The following is a 13,491-nucleotide window of genomic DNA, read 5'->3' as shown; positions in this document are numbered from 1 at the left end:
AAATAACACCATGAAACTTCAAGTGGGATGACTTTGACAAAGGAGAACAATGACAAACTCCAGGGACTAGATTGTCATCAAGTAAGGATGGAGCTTGCATCAAAACTATAGGGACTGCCATCACTGACTGATGGAGCCTGTAGTGACTAAAAGCGATAAAACTACAGGGACTGCCATCACTGATTGATGGGGCCTGTAGTGGCTAGAAGCGATAAAACTGCAAGGACTATCATCATTGACTAGTGGAGTCTGAAAGCCTAAAACCTGGCTGGAAACATACTCCCCCTCACGACGAACGGCGGAAATGACGGCGCGCCGATGACAGATCGTGAAAGTGAAAGATCATAATGAGCTCTTATCAAAGCACCCAAAAAACAAATCTGACAGATTTGACAAAGGGTTGGTGAAATTCTTTCAACCCATAATTTTAGTGTTGAAATTTCTTGGTGTTAAACATTGACGGTCCTTGAAGACCTTTCAGAATACAGAAGAAGATAGCGGAAGCAGTAGAGGTAGGACTAGGTGTTGGTGCATCGGTGGCACAAGTGGCGGAGACGACGATCGGAAACGGTGGCCGAAGACGGTGCCGGAGACAGTGGCCAGAGACGGTGGTCGGAGACGGTGGCCGGAGACGGTGGCCGGAGACGACGGCCGGTGACGGTCAGCAACACCGGACAGATGCGAGACAGAAACCAGAGATTGCCCATTGAAGTATAAAGGCACAGGTTGAAAAAGAAACTTTTAGGAGGGGGCCGCCGGTGGCGGTGGCCACCTGCGGCAACAAAGACAAAGTAGAAAAGGATCAGAAAACCTGCTCTGATACCATAATGTCACCACCTCATGAGTAAATGTCCTGACAGGAATGCCAAATGCCCTAGCCAATCCAAAATCTACAAGTTTTAAGGAATTTGTACGACGATCGATCAACAAATTCTGTGGTTTCAAGTCTCGATAAAGAACTTTGTGCGAATGGCAGTAAGCAATGCCATAGAGAATTTGATAGGGGAACATTTTTACTTGTCGTGGATCTTTCACAAACTCTGGAGATGAATCCATGTGTTTCTTTAGATCCAAGTCCAGATACTCGAAAACCAGATACAATCGCTTCTCACTGTGCACTACATCCTGCAACCTAACAATGTTCCTATGCTGCATCTCTTTGAGGAGCGAAATCTCACGAATGGCAGTGCTAGGAACCCCCTCGTCTTCCTGCTCGAGGCGAATCTTCTTAAGAGCGATGGTCTCATTGGTGACATGGTCGCAAGCCTTGTAAACGACGTCGTATGTTCCCTCCCCTATCTTCTCCACCTTCTCGTACTGTTCCATGGAAGATCTGAGAAGAAACAAGGGTGGAGCGTTTTGCAGTCACTCTCTCACGCACACTCCACTCTTGTCACTTCTTCTCTCTCTTTCACTCTTCTCAACTCTTTCTTCTCAACCCCACAAAACCGGCTTGTAAGGTGAGGTTTGCACCTCACTTATATATTATAAATTAGACTTATCTCTAGTGGATGTGGGACTTCCAACACACCCCTTTCACGTCGAGGTATAGACATCTCGTGCGTGATAGTAGAAATTAGGTGATCCAATAGCAGCCCGACAATGGCTGGAAACAGAAATGCCCACTTAGAACTCACTAGGATAAGCTTTAACCATGGCTCTGATACCATGTTAAATATAGTGAAAATTATATATTGGAATTAATCCCTTATGTTAAATACACACATAGCGTTCTCTATTTATAATAGAAGAAATATGGGCTAAGCCCAAATACAAATGAATATGCAAGAATAAAATAAAATAAAATAAGAATAATGTTTCCCTAATAAACATATAGAGACTATATTTCCCTAATTAACATAAACACAATATAAACTAAATATAATATCTCTAACAACTTTATCTGTGAATATAGGCTTTCCATTAGTAAGAACTCCCTATATAGGGATTTTTCTCTCTTTTGTAACTGGATGAATCATAGACTGAAAAATCTGGGAGGAGCTGGTATTTGCTTCATCTCCTAGTTGCTTGAATATGGTTCTGACTGTCCCATCTACATATATCCTAAAAGTGGCTTCAGAAGTCTGGAGAGGTTTTCTATTTTCATGTAACTTCTCATAATTAGTCACCCATTGTAGAGGGATCAATTTCTCTAACTGTTGTCTAGTAATGTTTCTAAAGATCGGAACTATTGATAGGCTTTCTTCATGAGGTTTAGTCATAACAAATACAGCGCCTTCCCTACTTGAGGGTAAGGATTGGTTGACTGCATGATTTTGTAACTTATAGATAATTTGATGATGTAGTGTTGCACAAAAGGCTTCAGCTACTTGTCTGACTCCCTTTATCGTACTTGGACTTTGAGTCTTTGGGGGTAAGGTTGGATCTCTTAGGCTAACATTGTAGTTGGGAAACATAGTGAGAACTACACTTCCTGCACATAAGGTACTCAGAACTGTTCCTATGACAACATTTTCATAATTGAGGAAACTGGAATCTAAGAGAGAAACTCTGGTAGAGACAGGTCAACCTATTCAAGTAATTGAATGCACATCATCAGATTATCTATAAGTTACAGAATCATACAGTCAACCTATTCTTACCCTCGAGTAGTGAAGGCGCTCTATTTGTTATGGCTAACCCAAGCCCATCAACAGTCCAAATCCCTAGAAACATTACTAAACAACAATTAGAGGAACTTATTCCTCTACAATAGGGGACTAATTATGAAAAGTTACATGAAAATAAAAAAACTCTCTAGACTTCTGAAACCACTTTTAGGAGATCTGTAAACGGGATAGTCAGAACCATATTCAAACAACTAGGAGATGAAGCAAGTACCAGCTCCTTCCAGATTTTTCAGCCTATGATGATCTATCCAGTTACAAAAGAGAGAAAAATCTCTATATGGGAGTTCTTCCTATTGGAAAGCCCATATTCACAAACAAAGTCAATGGTCATTTCATATGGGATGTTGATCCTTTTATGTGTGACCAGATTGTGAATGCATCAAAGATAATGACAACTCCAATGATGATGACGAATCACATGAGGAAGATAAGGACACGGACCTTGAAGATTACTTTAGATCATTTCCTCCTCTTAGGAGAAAATCTGATCCCAGCTCCGGACCATGGATTGGCCTACATAAAGCCAAAGAAACAAAACCTAGTTCCAAAAAAGATGTGCAAAAATCTTGAAAAAAGAAGAAAGTTTTTTCTTCTCCCAAAGATTCTTTAGTCACCAATCTCATGTTTTATGATTTTTTATTCAACTATAAACAAGAATTTTCTCCTGGAAAGAACAATAGATCCTACCACTAGGATCAACAGAAACCATGACAAATTTCAAAATCTTCACCACTGTGGGAGAAGCAAACACAAAGGTAATGTCAGAAATATTGATTTTAAACTGACAAAGAAACTTTAAGAAATCGTAAGGCTATAAAGATTGATAATGAAAGAAATATCAGGAATATAGAAAATAAATGAAGAGGATATCAGAACTCATGACAGAGAGATTAAGAGGGTAAAGGAGGAGATATTACCATTAGAAAAGCCTCAATGAAAGATCCTCATGTAAGAGGCAGCCCTTGAAACCTACAATCGCCTGCAAGTCAAAATAGTAGAAAATGCACGTGATATAAAAAATAATAAAAAAATAAAATAAAATGTGGACCATTAACCTTATTTAAAAAAATATCAGATCATTACACTTACTTTAAAAGTGTATTTTATGTTAAATTAAATGAATTCCAGTGTTGCAATCTAATTAATGATGTTGATGCTATCTTACATATCTAACGACAAAGACTTTTAACAATGAAATATTAAAGCAGTAAATCAATAGAAAAAGACCTTTTCGAATTGTCCTATTAGTACCTTTAACCTCCAATATTGAGCTTGAACAATAGGACCTAATTATTCCTAGTCACTTAAGACAGTAAAAATGAAACCACAAATATATTATGTTCTATCTACATGAATTCCACAGAATGTTATATTATGTTTTTAAACCAAACACAGGCGAAGTACGAAGGATACCAACACTTGGGTGTCATGAATCAACCTAATAACTGTGGTCATAGCAATTTTCACTTCAACTGAGGAGTGGTCCTAGTGTTGCATTTCATCAAACACGTGGAAGGCAACGTCTTCAACTCAAACTCATAACATAAAGATAATATTGGAAAACGATTATGCTTAATGAAAACAATCACAACAAAACATGTAAAATAAGGCATGAACTTGAAAATAATTTGGAACCTGGAGATAAGGAAAGTACATGAGAAGAGATGATAGAGGAGCGGGAGGGAGCAAAAGATCTTGAAAGGGAGAGAAATAAGGAATGGGAATGGATGATAGTAGAAACATCTAGAAGAAGGAGCACGTGAGTGTCAGTTTTGGTTTTAACAGAGCCATATTCAATTATTTAGATATAATTTTAATGAATTTCAATTCATCAATCAACTCAACAGAACATTAATAAAAATAAATGTTTTATAATATATAAGGCTCATAAAATTCTGCCTCTAATATACTCTTTAACAAAATTTAACCAAGTTATAATAAATTTAACATTTTTTTCCTGCTGAATACATCTTGGGAAAAGGTTTACCAGGATTTTTAACGGATTATTTTTAACAGTTATTTATGAGTTTCCTGCAAATTATTTTTCACAGAAATCTTCACAAGAATTTCTTGAAAATGTGAACCAGCAAAAAATTTCTGAGGAATTTCTTGCAAAAAAAATCCCACAACAAAATTAGCAGGAAATTAACATTTTTCTAATAGTTTCAAGATATATATTGTGACAATTAGTTCTTTCAATCTTTTCTCTAATTTTAATCAAATTTTATTCAATAAAAGAATCATAATATCACTGTACAATCTCATAAGTATTTTATCAATAAAGTTAATCCAAAATGAATTATGATGATACCATCTTTAGCAGAAAATAGATTAAATTAGCTATACGTCTTTTTTTCAAATTCTAAAGTTTATAGACACAAGTATCCACTTTTCTTTTATTATATTTTATTAAATATAATAATTAAATCAAATTTAATTTAACAGATATTAAAAGTAACCAAAATTAATTTTTTTATTTAATTGACTTAAGGGTACTCATTTATCAAATTTATATAGTAGATTTAACATTATTTTTTAACACAAATATTTTCTAAAAGAACAATGTAATTTGTTTTTCGTTAAACTTGAACAATGATAGGAGCAGTAGTTCATTCGTGTGGAGATAACAAAATTAAAAATTGTAATAATAACTTATTAGTTATTCTTATTTAACAAATAATATAATTTAGTATTTATCAAAATAAACAAATGAATAATAAATTATTTTTATAACAAATTACTAGTTAGTAATTACTAACATTGAAATGGAATTATTTCCAAGAATTCTAGATTATGCCGTTGTTGATTAATGTAATATTCTAATTTTCATAATATTCAGATATATCACTTTTTAATATCATACAATAGTTAATTCGAAGAAAGCATATAAACTGATATTATAATTATTCATAAATAATAAATAATATATAATAATAAATTATACATGTTCATTCTTTTACACTACAAAAATATATACTAGACCAAAACAATATAAATTTTGCGAAACAAAAGGAAATGACAAAACGTCCTACTCTACACATCATACATTTTAAACAATAATATCACATTCATGATATAAATCAAACAATACATTTATAATTTCATTAATTTTAAATTTCAAGCATCCAAATATATATATCGATGTCAAACTTATGGAGGATTTGTCTCATGTGTGGTGAAACAACTTGTCCAACTTATACCATCAACCATCAAACTTCTACACGCCAAGGTTAATCCGTCAAACATCTATGGCCCAAACCAGAGACCATAAACTAGGACCTCTTGCTACTCTCCACAATATAACCACTCGTTTCTACTTGAGATTGTGAGTTATTGAGAGTGTTAGAATCATCTCTAATCTCAGAACCCCTACTTCAATACATTACACAACAGAATACCCAAAAGGATTTTTCCATGAAATCCTTTTCACCTCATACTTGAATCCATACAAAATGCTTATATCATGTTTAGTATTCGACAAACAAAACAATCCTTTAATTCAATACACATTAAATTCATTTAAACCACTTAAAATAAGCCTAAATCATGTTATAAACAAATCCTAGTTTCATCATTAACACAATCACAATCATTGAATACATTACAAGATATATAGGAAAACTTAATTAAAATTCTGACATTCTCGTTCAACCACCAGATTCTACTCGTTCAGCTAAAGCTCTCTTACCTAACCACCATATTTGCTCGCTCATTTAGAGGTGTCTGACAGCACTTCCGCCCAGTGACCAAATATGATTTCTCAGCAAGAAAGCCATTGGAACTTACGTTTTAAAATCTCTCAAAAGTTGCCCAACAAGTATATTTTCGCCCAGCGAATATCAAATCAATGAACTCTCTGATTTTAGTTTCACCAAGCTAGATTTTGCTTGCCCCAACAACCATCCAGTCAGTAGCTCTCTAACTTTGAATTCACCCAACGATTACATACTCGTTTAGCAAGTCTGCATAATTATGCAAAAATAGGATTATGCAAATTTATGTCATACCATACTTGTAAGACCAACTTTAAATACCAAAATAATCATTCATTAGATAAAACACGAATCAATGACTCAATTCACCTAAGATTGAATGCTCATTTGCTCAAATGATCAACAATTCAGTACATTCAAATCAAATCATTGCCAAAAAACTAATACAACAGATTTCACACATTGTAAACAAGATTTTAGGGAATTAAGTGGCTAACTAAGTCCTAATTGACACGAAAATAAACTCCAAACATTAGGTTCCCTCATAAAACAACTCCTCTAGAATTTTACCTATTAAACCCTCTCATTTTTAACCAATTTCATAGTTTTTTACCCATTTACAAATATGACAGCCTATTGAACATACTACGAATTAGATACCACTTAACTAAATAGTTAAACAAATCTTAATTGACACCAAAAATAAACTTTACATATCAAGTACCTACCTAAAACAATTCCTTTATAATTCTACTTGTTAAAACCCCTCAATTTATACCAAAACCAATCATACATCTAATGTTATGCCACACCATGCTTCAACATCAATGCCAACATATCATTATGTTAATTTCATCATTTCAAACAACAAAAACATATAACATTCGACAAGCAACCACATTAAGGTTATTTCTAAACCACACAACAAGGTTTCAAACCAAGATTAAACCATCATACCATAACTCAACATAATTTCAGCTAAGCTTAGTCAATTTAATATATCTTAAGCATGTCAACTTAATTATCAAAGCACATAAAAACTTAAAATAAGTCATTTAGCTTCTCTTACCTTATAGAGGACCAACTGCTTTATAAGAGATAAGACGACTTCACCCGCTCAAGGAACTCTATCTACACCTATAACTCATAGAAACATGACTAGGGTATATTGTTCGAACTATTGATCAGTAAAGAGTCTTAGGAAGAATCATATAACACATCCAAACACTACTTCTCGCATGCAAAGAAAACGAGACAGACCAAAGAAAAAGAGTAGAAATTAACTTACACTTTTGGAAAAATTAATTGGGTAGACTTGAAGATCTTGGCGCTGTGATCACTCAGGCGGTCTCTCATCTTCAAACAGATGAACATGGGAACTTCTAGAGAAAAGTCAGAGAACTCTACAAAAGTGGTTTCTAGAGAGATTGTGTATTTTAAAATAATGAAACTCGTTTATAATGAAACTATTTATATTAAAATCATTTAATATTAAAATATTTGAGTCTCACTATTTTTAAACTACTATCACTTCTAAAATACCATTTTCTAAGTCTTTAAAATTAACATCAATATTCAAGAGCTTTTTTAGGTTATATTCCAATTCTTTTTATTAGCAAATAATATATATATATATATATATATATATATATATATATATATATATATTATAGTATAATAATAGAGGTATAAAAAGTATATAGATTAAACACTATTATAAAATACCTAAATACACATTCAACGCATTTTTAATGAAATTTCATTATATCTTTTCAAGAGAATTTACTTAAAATTTAGAAGTTACTTTTGTGTTCAAGGTACCAAAACAGAGTAGTCACACATTACATTTAATGTAATGTACAGTAGTCATAGTTACATTAAAAACCAATTATTATTTTGTGTGCTTGATGTAAATCAACTTCTAGTACTTGTTATACCTTAATAACTTTTGTTCCTCCAATTGTTGCTTCCCTAGTGTACCTTGAAAGAGGCATGTTGTTGTTTGATTACATTTCTTTATGATTTATATGTTATTGTTGCGCCATCCATGCTGCATTTCATACTGTTAAATTTATCTAGGTCATACTAATCCCGAATTTAATACAAAAGACAAACATAACTCCACACTAAAAGACTAGTTAGGTTAGAATGTAAAGAAAAGATATTTACTGCCAATTTCATGCTTATGATTGAGATTTGTGTTTCATACTCAGTCCCTGATGTGTGGTTAAGGTTATATTTTTATGTGACAAATTGAATGCATTGAATTAGACAAAGAATTCAATTAGAATAGGAAAAAAATAACAACCAATTTTATGTTTCATCCAAACCCAAACATTTAGTTGTGCCAAAGTAAATATCTTATTTGCGATCACTTTCCTTTGCCTAAACATTATATTATTCCTATGATCATGTATACTCTTTATAATTGCAATCCACACACCCTTACATAACTTATTTCTTTTACTATTAAGGGTCAACAAATAAAAAAGATAGAGGTGGTTTTTTTTGTTGATTATGATGCAATGTTCTCACTTTTACTATTTGTTACACATTTCAAATATTTTGTGATATATTACATATGAAAAATAAATATGTATTAGTCTTTTATTCGACCTATATAATACACAAGATACATCACTTAAAATTTCTCATCTCCTCCTAAGATTTGTCATTTTTTATACTTTATTCATGAATGCTCTCTAAGCAAATATTTGGCTAAGAGAGTTACTTTTACACTCATAACATTTTGTACAAATCAACGTTTTCCTCAATACAAATATTTTGTATTTTTTCATATCCAGATTTGATAAAATATGTGTCTTTCTCTTCTTTTCAAGTCCACACATCCTCACCCTCCTACTTTATTGTTGTTTGTTGTATTAGGTACACAAATTTGTCTACTTAAGGCAACTCTCACTCAAACCATTCTCTTCTCCATGTTACTTTCCATTTCCATTCATCATTCTCTCATTTTCAAAACTCATATATGGCTCTATTCTTAATTATGGAATTCTTATACAGTCTGATAAACCTAAGGCTTATGAGATCTTGTCCTAGTCAAGTATCTTCCGAAAATTTTATCTTGGACCTAAAACCCACTTTCCATTCTATATTTTGGTGAAGTCATCTTCTTTTTTCCCTTCTCCGAATATTTTCCTTAAGTCTTTTCACAATGTTCACCTATTTTGATTTTACTTTTCTCGGGAGATCTCTCCAATATTCATATTTTAATTTTAGAATTTCCTTACAAAGATTGTTTTCTTCCTTACCTAATTTCTATTTTCATTTGGCTAATTTATTAAATAACTTGATATCTTTTTATATCCATTCCACCTATTTTTTATTTACACAAATTCTCTCATGTTACTCAAGCTATTTTTCCATCTCTACATAAAGATTTTTTTTTTTTTTTACTTTCCTGATAAGCTTACACACTCCTTTTGAAACTTTATAAAAAAAAGAGAAATGATAAAGTGATAAAATTATGATAACATATTTTATAAAACATATTCGTCTTACAAATGACAACTTCCTATCCTTTTATGTTGACAATTTCTTTTAAATTTTATTAATACTGTCAAAAAAACGTGTTTTTGATTGGATTAGTTCATTATGATATCTAAGTACTTAAAATGAAACTTCCATATTAGTATTAGTATAATTTAAGATATTAGAAACAACTATTGAACCATAAAAAATACAAATTATAATTCAAAACACTTCTTCGAAAAATGTCATAATTTTTCATAAATTTTCTTGCTCCATGATGACAAGCATGATGAATCATAAACTTCTTGAATTATTTTTGTCGAGTATCCTTAATTTCATTTTTTTTTTCTGTATTTCACAATTTAAAAGAACTTATTCGTAAATTTGGAACTTAAATATACGAGTTAAAATGCAAACGGCAAGGATGATGGTGGATATTGCGCTACGTATTCAATAAAAGGCCTCTTGAATTCGATCCCACAAAAAAGTGGCGAAATTTTTTTCGCCTCAAGAAGGAGCTATCCACGTGTCAACCTTAAGCTCCACAGAACAATCCTCTTCATACCTTAGCCACGTCATCACTAACGTGTTCCCATCACTAACCGCATATTCTACTCTCACTAATTCCTGGCCGTTGATTTTTCGGAGACCAAAATTGTGGTCATCTTAATTCTCGCATTTCGCTTTAAATACAGAAAAACTCAAATCCTCTAACTTTTCTCTGTAGATTCCTCTCTCTGGATTCATTTGCTTCTCGCTGATCAAAGGTACTCTACATTATGGTCTCACTCTGGCTTTGAACATATATTGATTTACTTGTTCATTTGATTCCATTACTTTTGTTTCATCATACCATATCGTGGCAAGTTTTTGATGGTTGGTAGAACAGTATGTTCACTCGTCCATATGTTATTGTTTTGGTATACATTTTTTAAGCTATAGTAATGATTAATCATGAGAATGTGTTAACTGATTGATAACTCTCAGTAATGATTAGTTGTGAACCTAAGTTAACGATGTTGTAAGATCTTAGCATTAAAAACTTGCCATTTCTTGCTAAACGCAGATTATTAGGTAACCTGGTATGGGAGTTGTGACTGTTTCTAGCTCAGCTGCGAGAACTCCAGTGGGATTGAATACAAACTTTTCCTGTAATCGTCTGAAGAGACCTTTAATTATAGCATTTAAAGGGGATAAACAAAATGACTCAGCTTTGATTGCCACTCAAGAGAAAATCCCTGTGCCCATTGCGACCACCAAGACGCAGAAGAAAAAGATAGGGAAAGCTAACAAACTACCTAAGAGAGAAAGAGTTGCCTTTGCGGAGGAAAATTCTCCTTCTTCCTTGGATGTGGACTATAATGAAGCTGCTGCTATGCTTGAAAATATTTACAAACTCAGCCCTGCTTTTGATGCTGATAATGCAGAATGTATAGATGGTAAAATCAAAAGGGTCTCCCGGAGAAGGAAGAAGATTGTTGACGATTGTGAAGAAAAGGATGTAAACGACGATAGGGTGGTCAGAAACCAGAACAAGAAAGCTAAACGGTTGAGTCTTCATGAGCGGATTTCATTAAAGAGGAACTCAGACGGGGATGAAGTCGTTCCCACTCGACATAAAAGAAGGAATAGGATTGAGAAGATTGAAGAACTTATTCGGGAATATTCCGCATCAACTGATTTTGTCGGTATGGATTGGAGAAGAATGAAAATACCTCCCGTTCTTTCTTCTTCAGAGCATGCTTGGCTTTTCAAATTGATGCAACCTATGAAGGTAATCAGTAAATTACAACTAAATATTTTTGTCCCATTACTTTGATTCTTCTATTCTTGAACTATTAGTATAGATTTGTTTGGTTCCCGAGTAGCAGGGGTTCGAGGATTTAATTCCATTCTTAGATATCTTCTTAAAATTCAAGTTAGGAAAACTCAGAATTTGCTTCTGTAGCAGACATTAAGTCATAATTGTTTGTTTTTCAGACTATACTTCAAGTGAAAGAAGGTTTACAGAAGGAGCTAGAAAGAGAACCTGCTGATAGTGAAGTAGCCGACGCAACGAACATGAACATTACTCATGTAAAGAAAGCATTGGAGGTTGGTCAAGCTGCAAGAAACAAACTCATAAAGGTAATTCGAATTGTTAAGTTCTTTCACGACATGACTTTTGAAAAAATTAAACATATGAAGATGAAATTACTGTCAGTTTGTTGTGTAACTTGAAATGAGCAAGTTATAAGCAAGTGTGAATCATGTCTCTTGCAGCACAATCTCCGGCTTGTCTTGTTCGTCATCAACAAATATTTTTCAGATTTTGCAATTGGCTCTAGGTTTCAAGATCTTTGTCAGGCAGGAGTTAAGGGACTTATGACAGCAATTGATCGCTTTGAACCGAACAGAAGATTTCGGCTGTCAACATATAGCTTATTTTGGATTAGACATGCTATCACTCGTTCAATGACCCTCTCAAGCTTCACACGTGTTCCGTTTGGACTTGAATCGGTATGCAGTCTCACTATTCATGGTGATTAGTGTTTTGTTTAGCAGCATATGGTTCATGGCTTTTATTTCTTTAGTTTTTATTTCCATGTTATATAGCATCATACTTTGTTACCAATGTCAACAAATTGTAATTCCTAATCAACCATTTTTGTTGTGGTTGCTTGAAGGTATAATCCAGGATTGTTTTATTTAGACAATATATTTAGAAAGGCTTGGATATAAAACTAAGTAGAATTTAGGGTGTTGAAGTCTCAACTTTGGGTAAGTTCTCCATTTCTTTTTGAGCAGGTTCGAGCAGAAATCCAAAAAGCTAAAACTGAGTTAACAATTGAGCTTCAGAGGTCACCAACAGAGGAAGAAATAATAGAAAGAGCTAAAATATCTCCGGAAAGATACTATGACGTAATGAAGGCATCAAAATCCATTCTTTCGCTGAACTCGAGGCATATAACTACACAAGAGGAGTTCATTAACGGGGTCGTTGATAATGATGGTGTTAATGGTGATAATAGTAAGCAACCTGCTCTACTAAGACTTGCTCTTGATGATGTGGTAACTACTCAATCTCTTGAGACATTATTTGATCCCACATTTCTCATTCTGTTGAAGCTTGCTATGATCATAAGTGTATTAGTTCAATGAAATCTGCGAAATAGACAATGAAATTTGAAAATTTTCAGAACTCAAGTATATAACACTGCCATATGTTCAAATAAGTATGATAATCATATTCTTGTCAACAGTATGTATAACTGTTCTTTATTGGGAATTAGTAAAATATCTATTTTTCTTTGTCCAAGTAATATATTATTATATAATTACATTATATTGTCATTTTGTCAACTAATCTAAGATATAATTTTTGTGGTAGCTTGATTCCCTGAAGCCGAAGGAGAGCTTAGTTATCAGACAGAGATTTGGACTTGATGGGAAGGGTGACAGAACATTGGGAGAAATTGCTAGGAACTTGAATATATCAAGGGAAATGGTTAGAAAGCACGAAATGAAGGCTCTTATGAAGCTCAAGCATTCAGCTCGTTTGGATTATCTTCGTCGTTATGTTGTATAAATCACTGATGTATAGAAACACCTAACCTATAGTTATACAATATATATATATATATATATATATATATATATATATATATATATATATA

The 13,491-nt window shown here is 33.1% G+C and overlaps 2 protein-coding genes across 2 annotated transcripts; one reads left to right on the top strand and one right to left on the bottom strand.

Moving 5' to 3' along the window:
* Positions 1-465: 465 nt before the first annotated feature.
* LOC106778898 (cell division control protein 2 homolog 1-like) lies at positions 466-1,441 on the bottom strand. The gene has a single exon (XM_014666899.2). It carries the CDS (start codon positions 1,324-1,326, stop codon positions 742-744), a length of 585 nt encoding a protein of 194 aa, XP_014522385.1. The 5' UTR covers positions 1,327-1,441; the 3' UTR covers positions 466-741.
* Positions 1,442-10,500: 9,059 nt separating this feature from the next.
* Positions 10,501-13,460, top strand: LOC106778866 (RNA polymerase sigma factor sigE, chloroplastic/mitochondrial). The gene is made up of 6 exons (XM_014666867.2): positions 10,501-10,602; positions 10,902-11,609; positions 11,816-11,962; positions 12,098-12,334; positions 12,623-12,886; positions 13,206-13,460. Exons 2-6 carry the CDS (start codon positions 10,920-10,922, stop codon positions 13,401-13,403), a joined length of 1,536 nt encoding a protein of 511 aa, XP_014522353.1. The 5' UTR covers positions 10,501-10,602; positions 10,902-10,919; the 3' UTR covers positions 13,404-13,460.
* Positions 13,461-13,491: the final 31 nt, after the last annotated feature.

This window comes from Vigna radiata, unplaced genomic scaffold (genome assembly GCF_000741045.1).
Source record: "Vigna radiata var. radiata cultivar VC1973A unplaced genomic scaffold, Vradiata_ver6 scaffold_183, whole genome shotgun sequence".
Lineage (NCBI taxonomy): Eukaryota > Viridiplantae > Streptophyta > Magnoliopsida > Fabales > Fabaceae > Vigna > Vigna radiata.
Note: the sequence above shows the minus strand (reverse complement) of the source record. Positions and strands in the feature narration are given on the sequence as shown.

What these genes read in the sequence shown, in the direction of transcription:
- LOC106778898 (XM_014666899.2), bottom strand. Translation starts at nt 1,326, where the DNA reads ATGGAACAGTACGAGAAGGTGGAGAAGATAGGGGAGGGAACATACGAC.
- LOC106778866 (XM_014666867.2), top strand. Translation starts at nt 10,920, where the DNA reads ATGGGAGTTGTGACTGTTTCTAGCTCAGCTGCGAGAACTCCAGTGGGA. An exon ending in AATTGATGCAACCTATGAAG is followed by an intron (nt 11,610 to 11,815) that starts GTAATCAGTAAA and finishes TTTGTTTTTCAG; the next exon opens with ACTATACTTCAAGTGAAAGA. An exon ending in CAAGAAACAAACTCATAAAG is followed by an intron (nt 11,963 to 12,097) that starts GTAATTCGAATT and finishes TGTCTCTTGCAG; the next exon opens with CACAATCTCCGGCTTGTCTT.